Genomic DNA, 25672 nt, shown 5'->3' with positions numbered 1-25672 from the left:
AGAATTTTGAGCAGGGGAGAGACATGAGCTGATTTACATTTTTAATAAGATTGCTTTGGCTGTGTACAGAGGATGGATTTTAGAGAGGTAAGATCAAAGCAGAGAGACAGTGTAGTAGAACAGATGAGTTGTGGTGGTGGGTTTGACCTGAGTTTTAGGAGTGGACAGAATGATAAGTGGTTGAATTTGGTATATATTGTCAAGGTAAAGTTGACATTGGTTGTTCATATGTATTGGATCATTGCTAGGTGTTTTTTGTTTTTGTTTTTATTTTCTTGAGCAACTTGGTGCCATTTACTCATAGGAAGAAGACTTGGAGAGGATCAGATTGGGGGATAGCGGGAAATCAGTAGCTTTATTTTGGCCATGTAAGTTTGAGATGCTTAGAAGACATGTGAGAAGCTGGGTATAAATTATTGGAGCTCAGGGGAACAGTTGAGACCATAGTGTCAACTCTGAGTATTCCTTACATCCCCAGGAAGAATAGTGCATTTCTTCTTCTGTGTTCTCATAGTATGTTTTATCCCAGGGATATTTTTTTCATAACAGTTGTTGTGTTGCTTTGGTGGTTTGTGTCTGTCTTTTCCCACAGTCTGGAATTTTGTTGTATTTCTCTCTGTGGTCTCAGTTTCCAGTACATAATAGATATTCAGTAAATGTTTGATGAATAAATCATGTTTATTTCCCGTCACCACATTCGGTCAGTTTTACCTGTCAAATGTCTAACAAATCTATTTCTTTCTTTCTATCCTCATTGTCTTAGTGCTGATCCTCATCATCTCTCATATAATTAGTATTAACATTAATATTTTATTTGAAAATGAGTTCCACATAATGTTTATTTGAGAGGTAGATGGTTTCTGGAATTGAATCAGTGGTTTGAATGTATCAGAGTCAAGGTGTCTAAATTCTCTTGGCCTTTGCCTCATAAGGAAGGAGAGTGATGCTGAATTTAGACTGAACAGGGGCAGTAGAATTTAAATAGGGCCTAAGATTTAGTGATGTTATTTAAGTATAGGGCAACTTGAACTTTATTTAAATTTAATAAATTAATGACGATTTTTAAGATAGGAAGGTGAGTATAAAAGCAAAAGAGCATAAAGAAGATTTTCACCAGTCTAAAGGAATATGACTGGACCATACTTCAAACGATCTGGCAGGAGCACAAAGGATGGGCAAATATGGGAGAAATTATGAAGTAAGTGGATAACTGGCTTGAAAGTGAACATAAAGAGTGAGAAGAGGGATTAAGGAGACAGATGACTGACTTCAGGCTTCTGGGTATACTGAATTCTTCAAGGCCTTTCTTGAACTCTGAAACATGGAGTCTTAACTGAGTATCTTGGACTTATAGTGGTCTGAGAGAATTTATGAAAGTCCTTAAGAGTTATAGTTTATTGGACTTTTAAGTGACATTAATTTGAACTTTTTACTAGTTGGGAACATTTTGGTCCCATAATCCATCTTTGGTGCCTTTCACCTAATGCTGTTCTAAAATAAGTTTAATTTTATTATATACTGGGCAACGAAGCATTCTTCATATTTAATTTCAAATCAAATGTTATGAATTTATTTTAACATCTTTACTGTATTAGGTTTGAGTGTTCCGTTGAATTAAACAAGCTAATAACCCTTTTTTTTAAGGTACAGCAGGGAAGAACTGGAAATTCAGAGAAGGAAACAGCGCTTCCATCTACAAAAGCTGAGTTTACTTCTCCTCCTTCTTTGTTCAAGACTGGACTCCCACCAAGCAGGTTAGTGAGATATTGATGATTCAGTTTATTGAAGGCATTGGTATCTTCACCTTTAGTGCTATATGAAGTATAAAAACTCTGAATGATATACCAAAAAACTGGAACATTCTACTTGGTTTTAGTACAAAATGAATTCTTTGTGAAAAACTCTTCTGGGTGCTATTTCATCTAAAAAAATCTAGGTAAGCAAGAAATGAACAATGGAATATAGTTACATGTATATATAAAGAAACAACAATCTCACATTCAGGACAGGTGGTGACAACAATGGTCGTGCTGTTTTCTGTGCTTATTATTCTTACATAAAGAATTATTGAACTTCCTAAGTCTAGATATACTGGCCTAAAGATGTTTCACTGATTTTAGTAAAAGAGGTTGTAGAAATTTCAGCCTGAGAAATTTTTCAAATTAAAATCATTTTCTTTTCTTTCTTTGGTTTGTTGTGATAATACCTAACTTTGAGTTCTACACGGTACCAACTGTAAGAGGCAAAGATGTTGGCAAATGTCCTTTTAACTTAAACATCACAAGTGATTAGCCCATTACCAGGAAAATGGTAAAGGATAAGCCAAGACTAGGGAAGTTTTATGTCAGCAGTTTAATCTTGGGTTAAAGATGACTTAAACCAGTTATTTCTGTGAGCCTGAAACAAGTCAGTAACTCAACTATTACTAGTTCTCAGCCAGATCATTTACCTTTTGTGTTACTTACTTAAATTTATTTTATGTAGTTTCCTGGTTTTGTCATTCTGATATTTCATACTATATGAATGCAGAAAGAAAACTTGTAATTTAGCCCTAAAATAAAGAGTTTTGAAACTTTCAGCCAAAATTCAATATCATAAAGCTACCTCAGATTTTGACTGTCTCTTCCTAACAATTTCTAGTCATGCATATATACACTACCAAATGTAAAATAGATAGCTAGTGGGAAGCAGCCGCATAGCACAGGGAGATCAGCTCGATGCTTTGTGACCACCTAGAGGGATGGGATAGGGAGGGTGGGAGGGAGGGAGACGCAAGAGGGAGGGGATATGGGGATATATGAATACATATAGCTGATTCACTTTGTGATACAGCAGAAACTATAATACAACATTGTAAAGCAATTATACTCCAATAAAGATATTAAAAAAAAACATAAGGGGAAAAATGACTAAATCACAAAAACAAAAAACAAAAAAACAATTACTAGTCATGGACTTTTCCAAATAAGGTTTTTTAAACCAAATGCAATCTCATAAAAGTGTTTGTCTAAGAAGTTATGATAGCTGAGGAATATTGATTCTTTTAATATGTAGTATTCTTTTTTTTTTTTTTTCATATTTTAAAAGAGGCCAACCTTCATTCATTGAGTTTATGGTGTTCTGCATTGTAGAATGATATTAAGAGCTTGGACTCTAGAGCCAGACTTGTGGCTCAAATTCTGGCTCTGTTACTTACTAGCTGTGAATTACACTAGCTGTGTATTACTAGCTAGTGTGTATTGGGCACATCGCCCAATCTTCTTGTTCTTTCATTTCTTAATCTATAAAATACAGTAATAATACTACATAATACTCTCACTGAATAGTTATGTATATTAAATGGATTAATTTATGTAAGGTGTTTAGCACAGTGGTACATACATAATAAATATTCTATGGATGTTTGTTATTATCATAATTAAACTAATTGAACTTTTAAAAATCAATAGCAGTTTTTCTGTGTTTTGCCCACTTCCACCCCCCTCCCCTCTTTTTTAAAAATTTGGGCCAGATTATATAGGACATTGTGCCATTATAAGGGTTTTGGCTTTCCCTGTAAGTGAAATATATGGGGAGTCACCATCAGATTTTGAGCAGAGGAATGAAATAATCTGATTTAGGTTTTTAAAGTCTTTAAAGTTAAATTAAATTTAACTGCTTTATTAAGCTCAGACTACAGAGGAATTAAGGGCAGTAATGGGGAGGCCAGTTAGGAGGCTGTAACAGTTATCTAGACAAGAAATAATGGTAACTTAGACCACGGTGGTAGTGGTGCAGATGGTGAGACACAGTCAGATACTGGATACATTTCAAAAGACATAAAAGATCTTTTATATCTGAGGCGGAAAAGACTATAGGAGGAATGCTTTTTGGAGGGAGGAGACCAAAAGTTCAGTTTAGAATCTGATAAAATTGAGGTGCCTACTAGTTATACAAGTGGAATATTTGCATGGGAAGTGGATAAGTAGATCTGGAGTAAGGGGAAAGGTATGGACTGGAGGTACAAATCTGGGAGTGATCAGTGTTTAAATAGTACTTAAATGAATCTGTGAAATTGAATTAGATTGTAAATGAGGTAAGTATTAATAGAGAAGTAGTAAGAAGACAGAGCCTTGAGGCACTCCAATGCAGGTCAGAAAAATAAGGATGGAACAGTAAGAGGAGACAAGTAGAGAAGAATGACTAATCAAATAGGAGGAAAACCCAGTGTATGTCTTGAAAAGGGTGTGTTTCAAAATAGGAGGAATGTTTTAACTATCAAATAAATATTGATTGGCCAAGTAGAAGAGGACTGGGAATGACTGTTGGATTTTAAAATGCAAAGGTTGTGGTGATTCTGACCAGGACATTTTCAGTGGTATAAGGTGAAGATTTAAAAAAAGACTTTGTGGAATGGATTCAAGAGAGAATAGGAGGAAAGGAATTAGAATGAACAATTTTTTGAGTTTTTTTCTTTTTTCTCTTTTGAGGGGACAGAGAAATGGGACAGTATCTGGAGGGAATTGTGGGGTCAGGAGGAGGGTTTTTTGCCAAAATGAAAGAAATTACAGCATGTTTTTATATTTATGAGAATGAGTTACTAGAGGGGAAAATTGATGATGCGAGAATTGAGAAGGGACAGTTGTTAGAGCAGTGTCCTTAAGAAGGTCAGAGGGGGTGGGATGTAACATGCAAGTGGAGGATTTAGCCTTAAAGAGAAGCATGGACAATTGGCTCATTGTAATAGGAGGAAGGGCAGGTGAAGGTAGGTGGGTGGTTAATGGTGATGGAAACAACTGAAAGTTCTCTTTCTGATTGCTTCAGTTTTTTCCAGCAGCATAGAATGCAGACTTATCTGGTGAAAATGAGAATAGTGGAAGAGGGTGTTGAATGTTTGAGAGGAGAGGAGGTCTGAAATAGTTATTTTTTTTTTTTTTTTTTTTTTTTAAATTTATTTTTTGTTTATTTATTTTTGGCTGCGTTGGGTCTTCATTGCTGTGTGTGGGCTTTCTCTAGTTGCAGGGAGCGGGGGCTACTCTTCGTTGCGGTTCACGGGCTTCTCATGGCGGTGGCTTCTCTTGTTGCAGAGCACGGGCTCTAGGCGCGCAGGCTTCAGTAGTTGTGGCACAGGGGCTCAGTAGTTGTGGCTCGCGGGCTCTAGAGTGCAGGCTCAGTAGTTGTGACGCACGGGCTTAGTTGCTCCGCAGCATGTGGGATCTTCCCAGACCAGGGCTCGAACCTGTGTCCCCTGCATTGGCAGGCAGATTCTCAACCACTGTGCCACCAGGGGAGCCCTGAAATAGTTATTTAGAGGTGTGTGAATAAACCTGGGGGAAAGGAGCAGGATTGCTAGGCAGTTACCTGGAGGGAAATGTGGGGTGAAGAGATGGCTTTTTTTTCCAGGTGGGAGAAATCACAGCATTTTTATATGCTGATGGGAATGAGCAGAGTGAAAAATTTATGACATGGGGAGAGACTGTACATTTCCAACTTTTCTTGAGGTTAATGGCCATAGGTTGAAAATGAAACAAGTCAGCTTGTTTGGGTGTGTTTGTCTTTCCCTTGTCAGGTATTCATGTGTTCATGAAGAGTAGCTAGAGTTGGATTTAGCAGGGGTTGAAGTTATACCAGGCAAATATGCCCAAGGGAGAGAGGGGCAAGGAAGGTGAGAGTGTACTTGAGAGAGTGATTATAATGATGGATCATGGATCTAAGGAGAGATGAAGGAGAGATGGATAAGGAGTGATGGGAGGACACTGGTGAATAAGGCACAGTAAGAAGGAAGTAAAAAAAAAAATGTCAAAAATTAGCAGATTCATCACTTATGCTGAAAAGAATGGATAATTACCACCACAGTTTGTAGAAACAGACGCAACATGTCAATACTGTCACTTTTGGATGCAGAGAACAGTACTCATTGCTCATTAGAAAAGTTTGTTTTCTGGATTCATCTTCGCTTGATGGGAAGGATACTTCTCAGCCACTGTGAAGTATTTCCCTAAATATCTGTGTTTTATTCTTTATATTTATAAAGTATTTCCATTTTATTCTCTGTATTTATGGAAATTAGATGTTTTTGAAAGTAAAATTTTATTGACTTTAGGGAGAAGACAATAATGTCATGTAAGTCATAATAGAGACTGTACAGCAAATATTTAGCAGTAATGAAGTGTACTACTGACCTAATCACTGTATTTCTGTTGTTTAAAATCTTAGATTGCCATATTAATACATAAATGGCTAATGGTATGTTTACACAGAAAAATTTTTTTTAATGGTTCTTTGTACTTTATCAGTAGGAATGTTGGATTTCTAACTTTCTGTACTGCCCAGCAAATTGTTAATATTTGATATATCAGAATGTTTTGTTTAATCTTTAAAAGTTTTCATATAGATGAATAAGCAGAATGTTACCCTTACTACCAGCAGCCCCTGTTGTGCCCCCTTCATTTATTGTTTTCATTTTTTTAATGTTTTATTTTGAAAAAAATTCAAACTTACAAAGAGTTGCAAGAAAAGTATTAAAGTCTATACACTGTTCACTCAGATTCACCAGTTATTAACATTTTGCCATATTTGCTTTATAATTTCTCAAAAATATTTTTTTCCTGAACCATTTGAATGCTAATTGTAGACATTGTGCCCTTTTACCCCTGAATACTTCAGCATATATTTCCTAAGAACAAAGACATTGTGTTCCGTAATTATAGGAAACAGTTAATCAATGTCAGAACATCTCATAATGAATCAGTACTTTAATATACAAGCCATAAATTTTGCTGATTATTTCAATAATATCTTTCATGGCAGTTCTTTTCTTTCCTCCTTGATTTAGGATTCAGTCCAGGATTATTCATTACAATTAACTCTTTTACCTCTTTATTCTTTTTTGATCTGGGACAGCTTCTTGAACATTCTTTGTATTTGTTGACATGGACTTGAAGAGTACAATCTGGTTATTTTGTAAATCATCCTTCAGCCTGGGTTTGCTTGATGTTCCCACGTTATTAGATTCAGGCTTTGCTTTTGGGGCAGGAATACTACATAAGTAACGTGGTGTTCTCAGTGAATCAGCCTGTAGGTGCATGATGTCAGTTTGTCCCATTATTAGTGGTGATAACTTTAATTACTTAGTCGTGGTGGTGTCCTTTGCGTTTCTGCAAAGTTACTGTATAAATAAGTAATCTGTGAGGGGACTGCATAAATATTCCATTTGTCTTTGAACTTTCCATGAATTTTAATGTCCGTTTATGATTTTTGATTTAATCTATTTTTACTGTAATGACTGAAAATAGTCATTGTCTAACTCTGTTATTCCTGTTACGTTTATTAGTTGGCATTCTACTTTAAAAATGAGCTTTTCCACCTCCCTCACCTACTTATTTATTATTAGACTCATTCATTTTTATTTTATGTGTGAGTGTGTGTGAGGCTTATAAATGGGGTATATAAACTATATATATACACATACACACACACGTATATACGTATACACACATATATATATATACTGTAATTCATATTGATGCTCAAATTGTTCCAGATTTGGTCCGTGGGAGCCTCTTCAAACTGGCTCCTCTGACCTTTTGACATGTCCCCATCATCTTTTTTTGAGGATTTCTTTATTTTCTGATGTTTCAGTCTTACGTTGTACTTTCCCTGCCCCTTCCCTAGAAGCAGCCATTTCTTGAAGGAATCCTGATGCTTTTTAGTGGGAAATGGTAATTAGAAACCACAGTCTTGGCAATAGTTATGCTCCTTGCTATTGGGGTGTCACTATTTCTAGGTTTTTTCAGCACTCAGAGCTAGGAAAAAGCAAGCAATTTCAATGTGAAATTGCCATATGTATGTTATTTTTATAAAATTTTAATCATATAGTCATGTTTCTTTTACTTCTAGTTTGACACCACAGGTTCTACTCCTCTTTCCCTATTTTGTATTGCATCTTCCTTTTTCCCACAGTGAGAACCTAGTTCCAACAAGTTCAATATATACACTCATTTGCTTAATACTGAAATACAGACAAAATAGATTAGAACTGTGCACCTACCATTACAAAAAACAAACCTATTAAATAGAATTCAAGATTTCTTTCAATTTTTCTTTTTCTTAGATTGAGGGTATATAGTCAAAATATTGTGTTCAGAAATTTCCTTCAGAGTGGTTATATACATTAATCACTTAAAAGATAATTTGATCCATTGTTTCTGTTTCTGTTCAGTATTAGCATTTCTTTTCCTCCATGCTTATTGACTTACTTTCTACATATCTAGAACATTTAACATAGTTCCAAAGGCAAGACTATCCAAAAGTATACTCAGATTAGTCACTCTTTTTGCAATTTTTTTCACTCCTGTCAATAAACCGTTTCATCTAGTTACTGGCTTAGTCTTCCTGTGTTGTTTTTTTTTTTTTTACATAAATAAGCAGCTACATAAACATGTTTTTCCTATTACTTTGAAAGAGTGTCTTATTACTCCTTTAAAGGATTGGCAAGAGTGTACATAGGTGACCACCAGGGATAAAATTAACTTTTATTAGAATTTTACTTTGAAAGACTTTAATTCTGAAATGGAATTTTAATGAAATATATGTTTAATATAGGCTTTTATGAAACAGAGTGTTGCTGTTAACTGGTTACACTAACAATATTTATTTCTATTATTGAAGAATTAGGGAAAGAAATACCAACATTTCAAATAAGGTTTTATGAAACTGCAGAAATTAATGTTATTAATTTGTAAAAGCACTGAAATTTATTTCTGGATAATATATATAACCTGAAGTAAGCCTTTGGTTCTTTTCTCATTTCTGCATTTTGACATCATACTGTCTATTTTGAGAAGTATTTCTAAAAATATTCTAGAATTAATAAAATGTTGATAACAAAGACATCTATATTTGAATACCACTAGCAGTCTTAGTTCCACAACAAGTATTTCATATAACTTGAAGAGAATGATACTATCGGAACATGCTAAAGGACTTTAGAAAAAGCATGTCAAGGAAAAAAGAAACAGAACAAGGGGGGTCAGAGACAACAGTATGTAAGAAAAAACATAGAAAATTTATCTCACCAGAAACAGCACCTCTTCTCAGTCTCAGACAAGTACTGCCTCCAAAAAAGCCAATTCAAGCGTTGGGAAGTGGCAGGATCAATATGGGAGGGCCGAATCACCTGATCTAAGGTAAGGCTGTTTTTAAACATTGGATACTCCTGATGTTTAGGTCATCAGTGTTGTTTTATCTTATTAGAAAGATAATAAATTTTGACTAGGCTGTACCATTTTCCCCCCTGAATTACACTGTTTCAGTATAGAATTGAGGGTTTTTACACTTACCTTATGAATCAGCCCTTATCACCTCATGTCTGGCCCCTCGTCTCTCTAGCTTTTTATAACATAAATTGCCTGGAACCATGCTAATGGGTGCTCAATAAATGTTTTCCTTCCCCTTGCTGCAGGTTCAATTTTCCTATCTTGTATCATACCCTATTCAAAAACCCCTGGGTGCTTTTCACTACCTGGAATAAAATTGAGCCCTCTGAGCCGGTCTTTAGGACCTATAAAATTGGACGCCATTGAATCTTTCCAATCTTTATTTCCCAACTACAGTGCATAAACCTGCCATTCTATTAAGTGGGTCTAGGAAGTACTGTCTCCCTTATTGTTGCTATGCTTTTTCTTCATAATCCACCCTCCATAGAATTTTGGTTTGTGTTCTAAATCTTAAATTTACAAAGCATACAAACCTTGGATGGATATTGTAAACTCTCTGAGCCTGTGAAAATGGGAATAATAATTTCTATCCTAAGCGATGTAATGAGAAGCAAGTGTGTTAGGGTATGAAAATGCATTGCCAACAATAAGCAGTTATACTTTGCTTGACTATACAATCTAAGCAGTTATACTTTGCTTGACTAGAAATACAGACTAAGATACCTTCTTAATTTATCGTTTGAAGTTTTAAATAAGGTAATAGTATATGGGAGTGTATTTTGTTTGTTTTTTTTGGTGAAGAATTTAAAGCTTTCTTCCTGGGCAGCTTGATGCTGTATTAATGTGTGTTTTGTTTTGTATTTTATGTATTTATTTTATTTTATTTTTGGCTGCGCTGGGTCTTCGTTGCTACGTGGGCTTTCTCTGGTTGTGGTGAGCACGGGCTACTCTTCGTTGCGGTGCGCAGGCTTCTCATTGTGGTGGCTTCTCTTGTTGCGGAGCTCGGGCTCTAGGCGTGCTGGCTTCAGTAGTTGTGGCTCGCGGGCTCTAGAGCGCAGGCTCGGCTCGGTAGTTGTGGTGCACAGGCTTAGTTGCTCCACGGCATGTGGGATCTTCCCGGACCAGGGCTCGAACCCGTGTCCCCTGCATTGGCAGGCAGATGCTTAACCACTGCACCACCAGGGAAGTCCCATGCTACTATTACTTTAACATCTGAAATTTCTTTTATATAAACCATTTGACTTATAATTTTTATCTTAAAATAGTTATGCTTTTGATATAACAGTTTATTTCTTGAAGTAAATTGGCCATTTTATAAGGAAAATATTAGTTTTTAAATCTGAAAGTGATACATTTCAGTGCTTAGACTATATAACTTCCCCCTCGCTACCCGCCCCCTGCCCCCCCCGTACCCCAAAAGATGGTTTGGTAACTCAGAAAACTCCCTATTCTGATTTTGTGATTAGTCTCAGGGAGTATAGGTAGTAGGAAATTTGACACTGTATTTTCAGTGTGTATTTTGTGCTTTTGAAAATTAAAAAGAAAAAACAACTGTAGGTGAAAGCTACATATACTTTCTTATAGCATAAGATAAAAAATGAGATTCCAGCTCTTGTAATTAATGTAACTGAGAAATGGGGAGTTTTTTTTAAAGCATTCCTTAAGTCTCTTTGTAAAGAACGATTAAATGATGGTTGAGATCCTTTTCATAAATTACTGTATTTGGAGACCCAGACTTTTCTCACCCTGTTACTCTTAATTTATATATTATAGTGTTTTTTAAATCTGTAAGCTAACTATAGTATATAACAATAACATTTTTTTTTTAAAGATTTATTTATTTTATTGATTGATTACTATGTTGGGTCTTCGTTTCTGTGCTAGGGCTTTCTCTAGTTGCGGCAAGCGGGGGCCACTCTTCATCGCGGTGCGCGGGCCTCTCACTATCGCGGCCTCTCTTGTTGCGGAGCACAGGCTCCAGACGCGCAGGCTCAGCAGTTGTGGCTCACGGGCCCAGTTGCTCCGCGGCATGTGGGATCCTCCCAGACCAGGGCTCGAACCCGTGTCCCCTGCCTTAGCAGGCAGACTCCCAACCACTGCGCCACCAGGGAAGCCCAACAATAACATTTTATTGGTGCAAGTTTGTTTTGTACAGATTTGTAACTCTTGTAAAGCGAATTAGTGAGAAGAATGAAGTAGTTTTAATGAACACAGAAAATTGGAATAGGCAATATGGATGATTGCTATAACCTTATGCCAATGTCCAGTTTATTTCTGTATTTTGTTTCCATTTTACAGTCTTAAACTATGCTCCTTTTAGGTAATTAGTTGCAAATTCTAGGTTGTTTTATTAAGCTTGTTTTCCAATATCAGAATACTTTTAAACTAACCCAGACTCTTGAAGGAGGAATAGTAAAAATTGCTTTACAATGTAGAATCACTAAAATATTTAAACCTGCTTGCATGTTTTATAATAGACAAACAAAACTTAAAAGTGGATGTTAAATGAACATTAAATCTAAGATTGACTCCCTCATTTGTTCTTGCTGCTTACTATTATGTCTTGATGAAGTCGTTTACTGAAAAAACGTACCTGTACTTCATAGCATTTGAGCACTCTGAATGCATGTTGTTATACGTGTAGCTTGTAAGATTTTATGTGATTGGACATATGAAGGCCTTTTTTTTTAATTACCTGTAGAAACATATCTTTTCCTATCAGTGATACATTTAAAAAATGCAACTAAGCATAAATATGGCTGGTAAAGCTTTATTCCAAGCTCTGCACAAAAGTAAGTAAACTTGGCTGCCCTAATAAACACAATTTATGTCCTCCAGTGAGTCAAATTTTAGCATATTTCACCTTTTAAGTATTCAAGGTTTTTTGTTTGTTTTTAATATAGCTTGACAAGTAATATGACATTTTAAAAATTCAGGACCCAGAAAATTAGCATGGAAAACATTCTGTGGGTAGGAGGGGGTTTGGAGTTGGTCATACCCAAGCCTGAATATTGACGTTGGCGCGGCACTTCACAAAAGAGCCTCTTTCCACATCTGTGAAAATGAAACTGATTGGACTTACACCTTACTTTCAGTGTACTTACGGATGAAATAATTTTTAAGCCTGTGAAAACGCTCTTGCAGGGCACCCACTAAAGTGTTAGTTCCCTTTGGATCTCTGCTCCCATCATAGGCTTTACCAGTCTCTTTAAATATGGTGTGATAGGAAATTAATGTCCTGAAGACAGTTTTTAAATTCTGTAATTTTTTTTTTTTGGACGTGTATCACTTTTCTAGACAGAATTCTTTTTTATTAAGAAGTCTCCACTTGAAAAATGGAATGTAAGTATAGAAGCAGTACTGTCAGTCCACAGAACTCAAAAGATCAATATGAAAGTATGTATGTAATGAAATCCTTACCATAATTGTTAAACCTTTTTAGATATGACTTTAAATTTATTGAGTAATAAAAACATTAATTTTTATTAACTGCTTTAAGTTCTTTCTAGAAGAAGACAAAATATAAGTCTCTTCTTTGGGCATGCCATTAGTTGTAGTCCTCGACTTTAGCACTGTATTGGAGTTACGTGGCGAGCTACAAAAAATATTGATGCTTAGGCCTGAGAGACTCAGATTTAAGTATTTGGTGTGCACTCTGGGCATTGGGGATCTTAAACACTCTCTAGATGATTCTGATGTGCAGGCAAAGTTGAGAACCCCTAATCCATTAGTGGGGTGTGAAATCAATTTGCTGGTCTCAGCCACCAAATATTTCTTGGTTTTATTTTGTTTTTTTTCCTGTGTTATTTGTAAATATTAATAAAATCATATTTGATATTAATGTTATTCTTTTTCCTTTATAGTAAGTGTAAGTAAGTACTGTTTTATGAAATATTTGGTTTTTTTAATATAATGTATATACTGGATTGCTGTGTAAAATGTATTTCCTAAATAACTGTTTTGTGGTTTAAAAAGTTTAAAAACTACTGTACTCTATCATACTTTCACTTAAGATGGACTCAGAGGAGAAACTTTTTTCTTTTTACTTTCATCTTTAAAATGGGAATAATAATAGTTGCTACCTCATAGGATTATTATGAGGAGTAAATCTATATAAAGTGCTTAAAACAGTGCTTTCCTAGCACCATAGTAGGTGTTCAATAAATACTAGCAATTGTTATTACCAAGAACAGTAATCTTCAGAGCTAGTGCTTTGTTTTTCTCTTAATGCACATTAAAGACTTTTGTTATGAAGACTGTTCTTTATTTTGGCTGGTAAAAAATAAGCTCAGAGATAAATTTGTGGCCAAAGACTAATAACTAACCTTTTGTCTGTTTTCCCTTGGTTCTGATTTTGTTACTCTTAGGATTTCTATTGTATCTATGTAAGTAGCTCTCATACCCTCTCTGGAACATCAGAATCATCAAAATATGTCATTTTAATTTAATTCCACTAAAATTTCAGAGATGTTTTCATATTCATCTGTGCTAGGAGGACAGGTAGAGGTTCTTGTGAATATTCACTGCCTGTATTAAACTGTAGATTAATGAAACTGTAGCTGTCCACTGTGGTTAGTTGCTCTCTCTTTCAGCTTTTTACTATATGATTGAGTCCAATATAGAGAAGAGAATCTTGATAACTGCATTAGCTGTCTGCCTTATTGAACAAATTTGTAAACCCAGTCAAACCTGTGCTATGTAGAAATCCAAGTTACAGTAGATCCTCATGGTGAAGCTCTACTAAATTTTTTTATTCATTGAAATAGAAAGTGGTACATCAGAAACTTTAATAATAATGTGGTTCAATATTGTTTTCCATAATGTGACATCAGAATTGGTTTAATTATTCACCTGTGTTAAATATTAAGTGATTTTTGTTACTTTGGTACATATGTGTCTTGTAAAATATTTCTAACAAAATTTCTGATTAAGGTAAATCAATTTGTATGGTAAAAATGCTTGGGCAAGGAGCTGTTACTATTATGGACATACAAGGAATTGCAATTTTCTAGACTCCCTCTAGTGATATACATTTATTAAGGCTAATTTCTCATTTGTATGTTTTTATTTTATTTTATTTATTTATTTAAAAAAATATTTATTTATTTATGGCTCTGTTGGGTCTTCGTTGCTATGTGCAGGCTTTCTCCAGTTGGCGGTGAGCGGGGTGCCACTCCTCGCTGCGGTGCGTGGGCCTCTCATTGTCGTGGCCTCTCGTTGCGAAGCACGGGCTCCAGGCATGCAGGCCTCAGCAGTTGTGGCACGTGGGCTCAGCAGTTGTGGCTTGTGGGCTCCAGACCTCAGGCTCAGCAGTTGTGGCACACGGGCCCAGTTGCTCCGTGGCATGTGGGATCTTCCTGGGCCAGGGCTCCAACCCGTGTCCCCCGCATTGGCAGGCAGATTCTTAACCACTGCACCACCAGGGAAGTCCTGTATGTTTTAGAAACATAGTATTTACCATTTTGAATCTTTAGTGATAGAGCAATCCATTTAAAGCTGAAAAAGGTAATCAGACATCTCTGAACATATTGAAGATAAACTTTAATAAATGAGTACTCCCATGTGTCCCAGAATTTTTGGAAGCAGAAGTCCTTAGAAATCCATGGTCAAAAGTTATAGAATCTTTCCCCTTTTGCTACTTTTAACAGTTCAGAGAACTTATAATCCAAGTTGCAAATCCAAACAAATTTGTGAGAATTTGTTCTTGATGGGAATAAATTTAAGAAGATGGAGAGGGGAGAATCCAGCGATTGAGAATAGAAGAGAATGGAAAAGAAAATAGTAGGGTAGAAATAAGGATTTTTTTTACAGTGAAGTTTAGGTAGTAATAAATGGTGAGGGCAATCCTGGTTTCAGAATATACACCTTTATCTTTTGGGCTGTTGGATCTGAGATGTGTTTATATATGGGAGAGCCGATGGCATGTGCTTTGATATGAAATTATAGTGGTCATAGCTTTGTAAGTATTTTAAGTTTTAGGAAAAAATTAGAGCAATATTTGTTTTGTCAGAAGTATGTCAATTTTTATAATGTGTGACTGTTAGGATAGTTTCCCAGCTGCACTGAAGTGTACAAGTTAAGTAAAATCACTTTTGATCTTTGAGATCATGAGGGAACCTAGGGGGTCAATGACCTAGGCATAAAGTCAGAAAGGCTTGAACATTTTTTAAATGTATTAACAGAAATCTTAAGTGGCAGGATGGTAAGCAGGAATTAACTATGTAGTTGAAGACATTTCAAATGCCATTATAGACTTTTTATAGGGCTCTCTTCTTGTTTTTGTGAGCATAAAATTATTTATGGGGCTTTTCAAGGTTTACTTGAAACATAGTTTCACTAGTTCTTGATTTCCAAAAGTCTTAAGTTTTTCAAAGGCTGCTTATCTTGCTAGAAGGCAGCATGGCTCAAGGGAAGGGGTCTGAGGCTTTGGAATCAGGAAGACTCAGGTGTGAAAGTTAGTTTTGCCATGTAATTATTACTGAGGTCAGTGACATCACTCTGGCTCTAGCTTTATCATCTCTAACAAGTATATATTAATTTTTTAAGTTAAGGGTTATTGTGAGGTTTAGGTATAGAGTGTAGTCATTCAATAATTGGTAGCTGCTGTTATTAGTCATTTTAGGAACCTAATAACTGTGGTGACCTGAAGGATCTATTGTACTTTGATTGTTTTACTTCTATAAAATTTTAAAAACAGAATTGTTCAGAACTGAAAGATAGATGAAGAGAAATTCATCTAATTTGCATCCACTTTTCATTGCCAATTCCTACAAGTGACTTCTGTATCTTGTTAAGCATATATATTTTTACAAGGTTCTTAGCTACACGTAAAAATGGCTTTTAATGTTATTTTATTTTCTTTTATTGTTAGATTTTCCTATTAAATTTGCAGCATTATTTTGTGATAGACTGTTTTTCCATCTACTCACAAACTTTAATGGTTGTAAATACAATTGGAGGTGGGGCTGGCATTTAAATATTTGAATTTTTCTATCTAAAGGCAAGTTATCAAGAATGAAAAAGTGGTTCCCTATTTATTTTTTCTAATTCTCAGAATAAATCACTAAGGAAGATAACCTTTATGTATCAAAATGAGCATCATTTCTTTTCAAGCCCTTTTGAGGAATTTTTAAGATTTCTGTAATAGAACTTTGATATGTGTTACAATTATAGTGGCCAAAAATTTTTATTTCCATTTGTTTAGCATTTGCTACTGATTCAGTTCCACAAAGATAAATTCACTTGGAGACTATTAAAAAATAGTAAAGTTTGAAGAAAACCTACAAAAATACTTAAAATTTAGCATTATGATCATTGTTGGGTGTGTTGGTCTTAGCTTATTAATAAAACTTAGTTTTTATGACTGCAAAGTAGTGAGATCTAAGTGATGTTTTTTCAATGTGTGTTGTGATCTGATTTTATTTTAAATTACATTGCAAAGGGTTTTAGGCTTTATTTCTCACCTAATATTTGTGTTATTGTCCAAACATCTAATTAGGTGAAACTGAAATGATTTAATTTTTATGTTACAGGAGATTACCTGGGGCAATTGATGTTATTGGTCAGACTATAACTATCAGCCGAGTAGAAGGAAGGCGACGGGCAAATGAAAACAGCAACATACAGGTTTAGTATTTTAAAAGTTTTTTTTTTTTTAAATGAAGGATTATATCTGTGTTCTAATTTAATTTATTCATTCATAGCACTATGCTACGTGTAAGGTGATTTAGGTGCTACAAAGGGGATTTAAAATGTGGAATCAATCACCATGTTATTACAAAAGCTGTTCCATTTAAAATTTATAACCTTTGGATCTTTTTCAGTAAGATATTTTTTTTTCCTTGCTATAAATGTGATATATAGGCTCATTGGACTAAAAAAGGAAAATATGGGAAAAGTTTAAAGAAGAAAATAAAACTGTCGATAGTTCTGCCATCTAAAGATAACCACTCTTGGGCTTTCCTGGTGGCGCAGTGGTTGAGAGTCTGCCTGCCAATGCAGGGGACACGGGTTCGAGCCCTGGTCTGGGAAGATCCCACATGCCACGGAGCAGTTGGGCCCGTGAGCCATAATTACTGAGCCTGCGCGTCTGGAGCCTGTGCTCCGCAACAAGAGAGGCCGCGATAAGTGAGAGGCCCGTGCACCGCGATGAAGAGTGGCCCCCGCTTGCCACAACTAGAGAAAGCCCTTGCACAGAAACAAAGACCCAACACAGCCATAAATAAATAAATTAAAAAAAAAAAAAAATCACACACACAAAAAAATTCTTAAAGATAACCACTCTTAACATTTTGGTACATCTCTTCCTCGTCACTAAGCAAGATTGGGATAGATACTACTATGGTTATATTTTTGTGTATCCTTTTTTTTTTTCCATATAAAATTATCATTTGCATTTTCCCATATTCTTAAAAATATTTAACACCTCCTCATGATAGATTTATTGTATGACTATACCATAATTTATTTAATGTGACATTTCTGGGTGAAGTACATCTCTTGTTTTTCAAGTGAAAGAATGAAAGAAGATGAGTTATTAGGAGCTTGTATAATTCAAGTTTGAACTTTGAGTAATTGAGACTTTCAGCTATTAGCTTGACCACACTTTTTTTCATTATTTATTTTCTTTCTCTGAGTACTTTAAAAGATGTCCAGTGTTTTGATTCTTTATTACCTTTAATAAATTATGTAAATGTTCTTTTTAACACCTTTAAAGGTAAATTATTTCTAAAATGGAAGATAATCCTCTTTTTTACCCCCACCATTAAAATGCCATGCTTTCTTAAAATAATACTGCTTTCTACTTTAAAAACTAGCTTATCAGCATAAGCCTTACAAAAATTACTGTACTTAAATGTAGGAAAAGTTAATGAAAGGAGATTATATGTTTAAATGATATGCTTTAGCCAGCAAGGGTTTGGAAAGTATAAATTAAATATATAACATCATGTTGCCTGTTTTTTCTAGTTTTCTCAAACATGTTTGCACATCAGAATCCCTTGGGGAGCTTGTCAAAAATTCAGACTTCTAGGTGCCACTCTCCTGTAGGTTTGGTTTCTGTCCCTTACCTGTTCACATAGATCAGTATTTTGCAAATACTTTTACTTTTTAAGTATAAACCCTTGTTCTTAAAGGTACAAGGCTCACATGAAGAAGTTTTTTATGTATCTGGCTGCCTGTTAGTTGCACCCTATTGATGCATGCCTTACAGTCTCTTACTTTGCAACCTGATAATGACAGGCCTTGGTACAGTGAATATCGGGTTCTATTGCTGTGTTAATTTCTTAATGCTAGTATCTATGACTAATGATTATATCGCCTTAATTTGAATACTTTAACTTTGGTTGGGTAACAAAGATAATACTCATTACATTTTATTTATGAAGTACTTAATTGTCTCTTGTTTAGAATATTTTTAAAACAATTATTCCTTAAGAATTTTATTTGTAATGATTCAGTTTTGTCTAGGCTTTGAATATGAACACTTAAAAAAGTGTGTTTGAGAGTGAATACTCACATCTGTATAATATCTGTATAATATACACACATATCACACACACAGAAAAATTACTCCTGCTCCCCCAGAATATGTGGAAGTGAATAAAACTTATTTCTTAGATTAAATGAGATTCACTTACTGAGTTTAATCTTAGATAAGAACATTTATTCATCTTTTTAATTAACTATGCTCTAATTTTAGGTCCTTTCTGAAAGATCTGCTACGGAAGTAGACAACAATTTTAGCAAACCACCGCCATTTTTCCCTCCAGGAGCTCCTCCCACTCACCTTCCACCTCCTCCATTTCTTCCACCTCCTCCAACTGTCAGCACTGCTCCACCTCTGATTCCACCACCAGGTAAATAGTAAATAAGACATTTGATTTTGAAAGAAAAATAATCTATGAGTGTATTTAAAATTTTGAATTTAACAATTAAAGTATGTATTTGAAAATAGCATCTTCATTGATTGTACTACATTAAAAGTAATAGAATATGAAATTGATTATGTAAAATCTTCAGTAGGTTCACACTGAAACAGATGTATACGTGTCTTACTATTTCAGTAAAGCAAAGAAGCAGTGTACTAAAATAGGGAAGAATGGACAGACACTAAAATTGTTATCCAAAAATATGATAGTGATCCCCAAATTAAAGTTGCTAGTTGTGTATGTATAAATTCACATTGAATCGTATTAACTTGTTTTGCAAAAAAATTTAAAGATACTTTCAGAATGGCGTAGGTCAAAAAAATTATATCCTGTGAAGGGATTGAAATGAAAATCTCAGTCTGTCTGGTCATCTTTCTTTGTATACTGGTTTCCTTTTAGGAGACTCTTTCTGGGTGCCAGGTATCTGATATTTACTTCTATTAAACAAGAGAGAAAATTAATGTCAATTTTTATCATATTCTTAGTCACTTTTGGTTATTTATTAAAAACTAAATCAGTGACAGTAGAAAAAAATTCACAAATAATTACCAAATTTTATACTTTCATCCTTTTGTCTGAAGACCTTTGTTATTTTATTCACAACAGGCTTTCAATATTTATATCCCTTAATCAATTTTTAATGAAACTAACAGGATTGATTGAGATAATAATTACTTTCTTCCTAGGGAGAGCGCCAGTAGTAAATGTTAAAAATTAGCCCCTGGTCCTTACCAGAACTACATGCGCTACATATGTTAAAATTTGCTTTCTATTAATAAAATCAGTTTATACTAGAGAGGCTTGTCCACTCACTTTGCATTTGCAAGAGAGTTGTCTTTGTTTTAAGCGGTGGTGATTGTAATTAGAGTACAGAAGCACTTAAAGAGTGTGACTAATCTTCCCTGTAATACTCATCCTTGACCTCGGAAATTCACCTACATTAGCCCCACAAGCACAACGCCTTTGATTTTCTTCTGAGATTACTTCTGCTTTCAAAAAGGATAATTATGAAACCTGACTACAGCTTTAGGGAACCTGTAGTCTCAAAAATAGAGGAAAGAGAAGACTGGAGAGGTTACTCCAGATAACATTATTTCTAAAGTTCAGTGAATTTCTTGTTCCAACAATAAATTGCTTGTTCTGAATCCGAACCCATTCAGAAGTTGTGCCTGGATCTGTGACTCTTGAATCTTTAATGTGGTGAGAATTAACTAAATGAAAAGAGAAAATAATGAGGATTCAGTGATCCATAAATGAGTCCTTTGTCCTATGAAAAAGATAAAATGTAGCAATAGTTAATTTTGAACGTATTTGATTTAATGAGACTAAAAGGTGATCAATGTATGTGTTAATAGTCTTTACATTGCTTTGTAATCTTATTTAAGCTTTACTAGCTACTAAAGGTGATTTAAAAGAATTTTCTTATTTACTAGCTAATATAGTATTTTCCCAGATGGCTAACATGTATTTCAACACTTGCTATTTATTAAAGTAAGTGAGAGAGAGGTGGTATGAACTAATGATAAAAAAATAAATACTTCCCTGGTGTAAGAATATTTAGAAGCCCTGTAGGATATTGATAGGCAATGGCATTATCTGGATGTGCGTTCTTTTTCAAAATGGCAAAATCATTCCATTTCTTTGCCATATAACCTCTGTTTATAAGGATGACAAATCTTTTAATTATGTTTAGATTATCTATGGCATTATACTGTAGAGTACCAGTGATTATTGCTTAAGCTGTCTATTTAATATTAATTTTCAGCTACATGCTTTCCATATTTTAAACACCTGTCCAGATTTCCTTTGATGCTTATCCTTAGAGAACATTTCCATGTCATCCCTGTCAGCACTTAAGGAATACAAATTCAGATGAATTCTAATGCTGGTTAAGCAGTACCTATCTGTGGTATATTTGCTGGGGGTGGTAGTAAGGGAAAGATACCAATTCATATTAAAACCAAATATTTGTAAATTGAGACTATCTGGATTACTCCTTATTTTACTAGATTGTGAGCTGTTGGAGAGAGCATAGGCTGTGTATTTCCATTTATGTTTCCCCGCAGTGCTAATCACAGAGGTCTTGTGTATACCTGACATTCCCTTAATATGTTAGCTAATTGAGTTAACAGGATATTTATGTATCCATAACACCAAAGGGATTTTCACATTGACAGTTGGTACAGGCACTTATTAATCAGAACGAGCACTGGCTTTAAACTACAGTATGGCTGCATAGATATATATACATATACCAGATGAATGTAGGCCTTGATTAAAGCCACATTTTCAGTTACCATTTACCACAGAGTCACATGCTTACAGTATATTCTGTAGAGTTTACTGTAATTTAGATCACCTTAAGAAGCATAAGCAACTAATGAAAGAAAGCTGTGGTTCAGGAGTCTTTTTGTAAGTACTGCCTTAAAAAGTACTCCATTTGTTTTTGAGAAACCTTGGGTTTTCTTTTTGCTTCCTTGAGAAATAATAAAAGGAAAAATGAAAAAAAATCTTTGGAGAATTAATTTGAACATTTTAATGTTGCATTTGTTAACATTAGCTTTCAAATGCTTAAGTGTTTAAGACTGTAGTTCTGTATATGATGGAACAAATATAGTAATGATGTATAATGCCCTTAATTTGGGGTGTTATCCAGTTTTGCTTGGAATAGTCCTATTATACCTTTTGTCCCAGCTTAATTATTACTATTCACTCTCAGAAACGCCCTGGTGTGGAGGATTAAATTTATGGTCAGCTCTTGGAAGATTACAGATGTGGCTTCTTGCATGAGTGGACAGTTACTCCTTAGCAACGATGAATTGATAGAGACAGCTTCATTCAAGGAACTTTTACTGTCAGATAGTTAACAGAAAAGAAGAGGTGTGTTGCTTCCTCTCCCCCTCAAATACACATACATCTAGAACATACATGAAAGTGACAGAGAGGCCACAGTCGTATTTCTGGCCACAATGGATTTGTACGGAGACTAGAGGAGGTTTTGTTTTGGAGAGTACAACAAACATGTAAGGTCCTAAATGAATGTTGTGAGTTCTGGATTAGCTTTTTTAAATGAAAAAGTATTTAATATGGTTCCTTGCCACCATACTAACAGTAGCTTGAAAACAAACACTGGTTATTCAAGATCTTCCTTAATTTTCAGAAAATCTATTATTTTCATTTTCTAGTGAACCAGAAAACTAGATTATTAGATAATCTAAAATTAGATTATTTTCCTGGTAGCAGTATGGTTTCTAGCACAGCGGCTATCAAACTTTTTGGTTACAGACCCCTTTATACTCTTAAAAATTACTATAGACCCCAGAGAGCTTTTATTTATGTGTGTTATACCTATTTTTTATTAGAAATTAAACCTGAGAAATTAAAATATTATATTTAAAATATTATTTTGAGAGTATACGTAATAATCCCATTACATATTAAGATAACATTTTTATGAAAAATTATTTTTCCAGAATGACAAAAAACATTTAGTGCAAACAGTGGCCTTGTTTTACACTTTTGCAAATCTCTTTACTATGTGGCTTAATAGAAAAAAACTGGAGTCTCCTATTTGCTTCCACATTAAATCTGTTGTGATTTCACATGTCATGCAGCCTCTGGAAAACTTCATTGTACACTTGTAAGAGAATGAGCATGAAAATGGCAAATAACATCCTAGTGTTTATGAAAGGAGTTTTGACCTTGCAGATTCCTAGAAGGGCCTTTGGGACGCCCAGGAAGCTCCAGATAACACTTTGAGAACTGCTGCTTTGGCAGAAGCTTGGCCTGTATTCGATGAATATTTTCTGCATCCTTGAGGAAGTACAATTTTGTCCCTTTATTTGAGAAGCTATTTTGTGAATATAACATTTATTAAGCTGATTTTATAGTTCCATGAAGATTTTTGGTCTTACACAGCAAATCTGCATATTAACTGATGCTGTTTGCCAAAAATGTAAGCATTTTAAAAATGTAGTTTCTAGAAATACCTTTTGAAAAATAATTTCTTGAAGTTTTTGAGAACAGTACTCGTTTTCTATTTTGTTGTGTTTTTCTGTATTTTTTTTAAAAAACCAAGTCTGTCAGTGTTTTCAGTAATCTCAGAGTAGGGTATAATGCTAATTATCTGTAACAAATAGTATTTTTTGGCACAATTAAAGTTAATTTAAATTTAAGTTTTAATAGAAATTAAAAGCTCCTTCAGGATGTTGATTTTTTTAAATGTCTTTTTTCCCCATGGACGCTCCCTTTATAATAGTTATATTTTTAATACACCATAGATGCTGTATTTTGTAGAATTTAATTATGGTTTAATATTTGCCTTTTGTTTGTGCTACTCTTCCAGTCACTTTGCCATTAGATGTGAGCTTGTAGAGATTAATTCCTTTACAAGTTATTTGTAAAAATATTGATATTTCTATCAGAGACGTTTTTATTTGTCTAACATAGAATTTTTGTTTTCCATAGGCTTTTAGATTACTTTATAATGGGAGGATTAAGAGATCTTAATAAAGATAAAATAGTTCATCCATTTTATAGTTAATGTAAAATTATCTTTTTTACTTTTTAGGTGTGGAGTATGCTGATAACTATTTTTGTTGCTTTAAGTTTAGTGACCATAGCACCTTTTAACATATTTTTTCTTTAAAATTGCTTCCATTCCTTTTTGCACCTTTGTGATTATTTTACTTTATTAAGAAATAATTTTATAGTAGTCTACATCCTGTTTTTTTTTTAAAGGGTACGTGGTAGATGATGTATGTGTATATACAGTATTTAAAATATTGATACCTAGAAAAGCATGTGGTGGAAGGTAAGATTTAAAGATTTTTATAAAACTTTTTGTACTCAGTTTTTTTGTGCAGAATTTACTTACGAGCTTGATGACTTGAAAGTAGAAATTGGTGAGACATAAGGAAAGTGATCAGCCTATCTATTTGTAACATACTTAGTGTTGATGAAATTTGTAATTTCCAAGTGAGAAATAGGAAGCATAGTTCACATAGTTCTTCTGCTGTGCTTTTTTCTTTCATTTGAACTGAATAGAGAAATGATAGCTAGTAACTATATGTATTAGTTAGCTCTTGCTCCATAACAAATTACTGTAGAACATAGTGGCTTAAAACAACATACATTTATTATTGAACAGTGTTTGTGGGTTAGGAATGTGGGGACAGCTTAGCTGGTCCTCTGCTTCAAGTTCTCTCACAGGCTTTGAGATGGTCATCTCAGAGGCTTGACTAAGAAAAGATTTCTTTTCAAGTTCACTGACCTCTTTGTTGAAAAGATTCACTTCCTTTCCAACACGGTAGCTTGCTTCATCAAAGCGTGAATGCTGAGAACACAGTAGAGGAAACCAGCAAAATAGAAGTCACTCTCTTTTGTAACCTAGTCACGGAAGTGACATCCCATCATTTTTGCTGTATTTCGCTTGTTAGAAATAAGTCATTACATCTAGCCCACACTCAAGGGGAGGATATAAATACCAGAGGTATAAAAAGACATGAATACCAGGAGGCAGGGATCTCTGGAAGCCATGTCAGAGATTGCCTATCACATAACTCTTTTTTGCCATAGCTATATAAAATAATGATGGGATACATTGAGAATGAGTTCATAGATAATTTTTATTCATTTATCTTTTGAGTACAGAGCCTCTATTAACTTTGAGAATTTTTGAAATTTAGATGGGTTCCTCTTGATATGTTTTGCTGGTCTGCTGCCTTTCTGTTTCTTTGCATCAATTCCTTCAGTCCCTAAATAGGATTTTAGGTCCCCCCCACCCGTATGCTTCTTTACATTTACAAGTACTTATTACATACTGGAATTAGTTAAATCCTATTCTCTTTCTTTTGAAGATGCCAGATAGTATAGGCTGTCATACAGCTGTATTGTTTTACTTCAGAATGTCACATGCTTTGTTTGTTTCATAAAAATTTGAAATGGAATTTATTTTATATGTTTTGAATATTGAGGTGCTCAGCAGTGCAATTAGTAGAGAAGTTTGAATGTAATCCAGTGATTCGCAAAGTATGGTCTCTGGTCAGCGATATCATCATCTCCTTGTTTGGGATGCAGATTCTCTGCCTCACTCCAGACCTACTGAATCAGAAATTGTAGGGGAGGGGCCCAGCAGTCTGTGTTTTAACAAATTCTTGAGGTGATTCTGATGGCCCCTGAAGTTTCAAAACCACTAATCTATTCATCATTCCCTTTAGAACTTGAATATTACTTTTCCAAAAACTTTTGGCCTGTAATAGAAATCTGGCTTTTACTGTTGTATACAAAACTTTCCAGGAAAACAAACATTTTTTCCCTACGCATTTTACAGATAAAGGATACAAAAAAGAAACACAGTGCGTGCTTTGTGTATTTCAAGCCTGTTGGCTGGGCAGCATGTATGTTGGCCAGGAAAGGTGGGATTGTTGAGGGAGACAGGACCGGTAATTTAGAGATGCATTTTCTTTTTCATTACATTGTTTCTTTTGTTAACAAAAGTCAAATACCGAATGGTGATTATTTTAGATGAAAATTGTGTTGGTTTAA

General features: G+C 34.6%; 1 protein-coding gene across 18 annotated transcripts in view; it reads left to right on the top strand.

Moving 5' to 3' along the window:
• The window catches only part of FIP1L1 (factor interacting with PAPOLA and CPSF1), a 67858-nt gene that overhangs the window by 18588 nt on the left and 23598 nt on the right, over positions 1–25672 (top strand). For 8 of the 18 annotated variants that reach the window (XM_036851991.1, XM_036851992.1, XM_036851996.1 and 5 more), the window contains 3 exons: positions 1645–1754; positions 16730–16823; positions 18898–19054. In XM_036851991.1, the coding sequence (XP_036707886.1) occupies positions 1645–1754; positions 16730–16823; positions 18898–19054 (361 nt within the window). Of the gene's footprint in view, positions 1–1644; positions 1755–9059; positions 9168–12494; positions 12540–16729; positions 16824–18897; positions 19055–25672 lie in introns of all 18 variants that reach the window. The other 10 variants (XM_036851983.1, XM_036851990.1, XM_036851989.1 and 7 more) reach the window with 4 other exon arrangements.

The sequence above is a fragment of the Balaenoptera musculus genome, chromosome 5 (assembly GCF_009873245.2).
Source record: "Balaenoptera musculus isolate JJ_BM4_2016_0621 chromosome 5, mBalMus1.pri.v3, whole genome shotgun sequence".
In the NCBI taxonomy this organism is placed as follows: domain Eukaryota; kingdom Metazoa; phylum Chordata; class Mammalia; order Artiodactyla; family Balaenopteridae; genus Balaenoptera; species Balaenoptera musculus.
The sequence above is the reverse complement of the archived record's forward strand: the minus strand, read 5'-3'. Positions and strand labels throughout refer to the sequence as shown.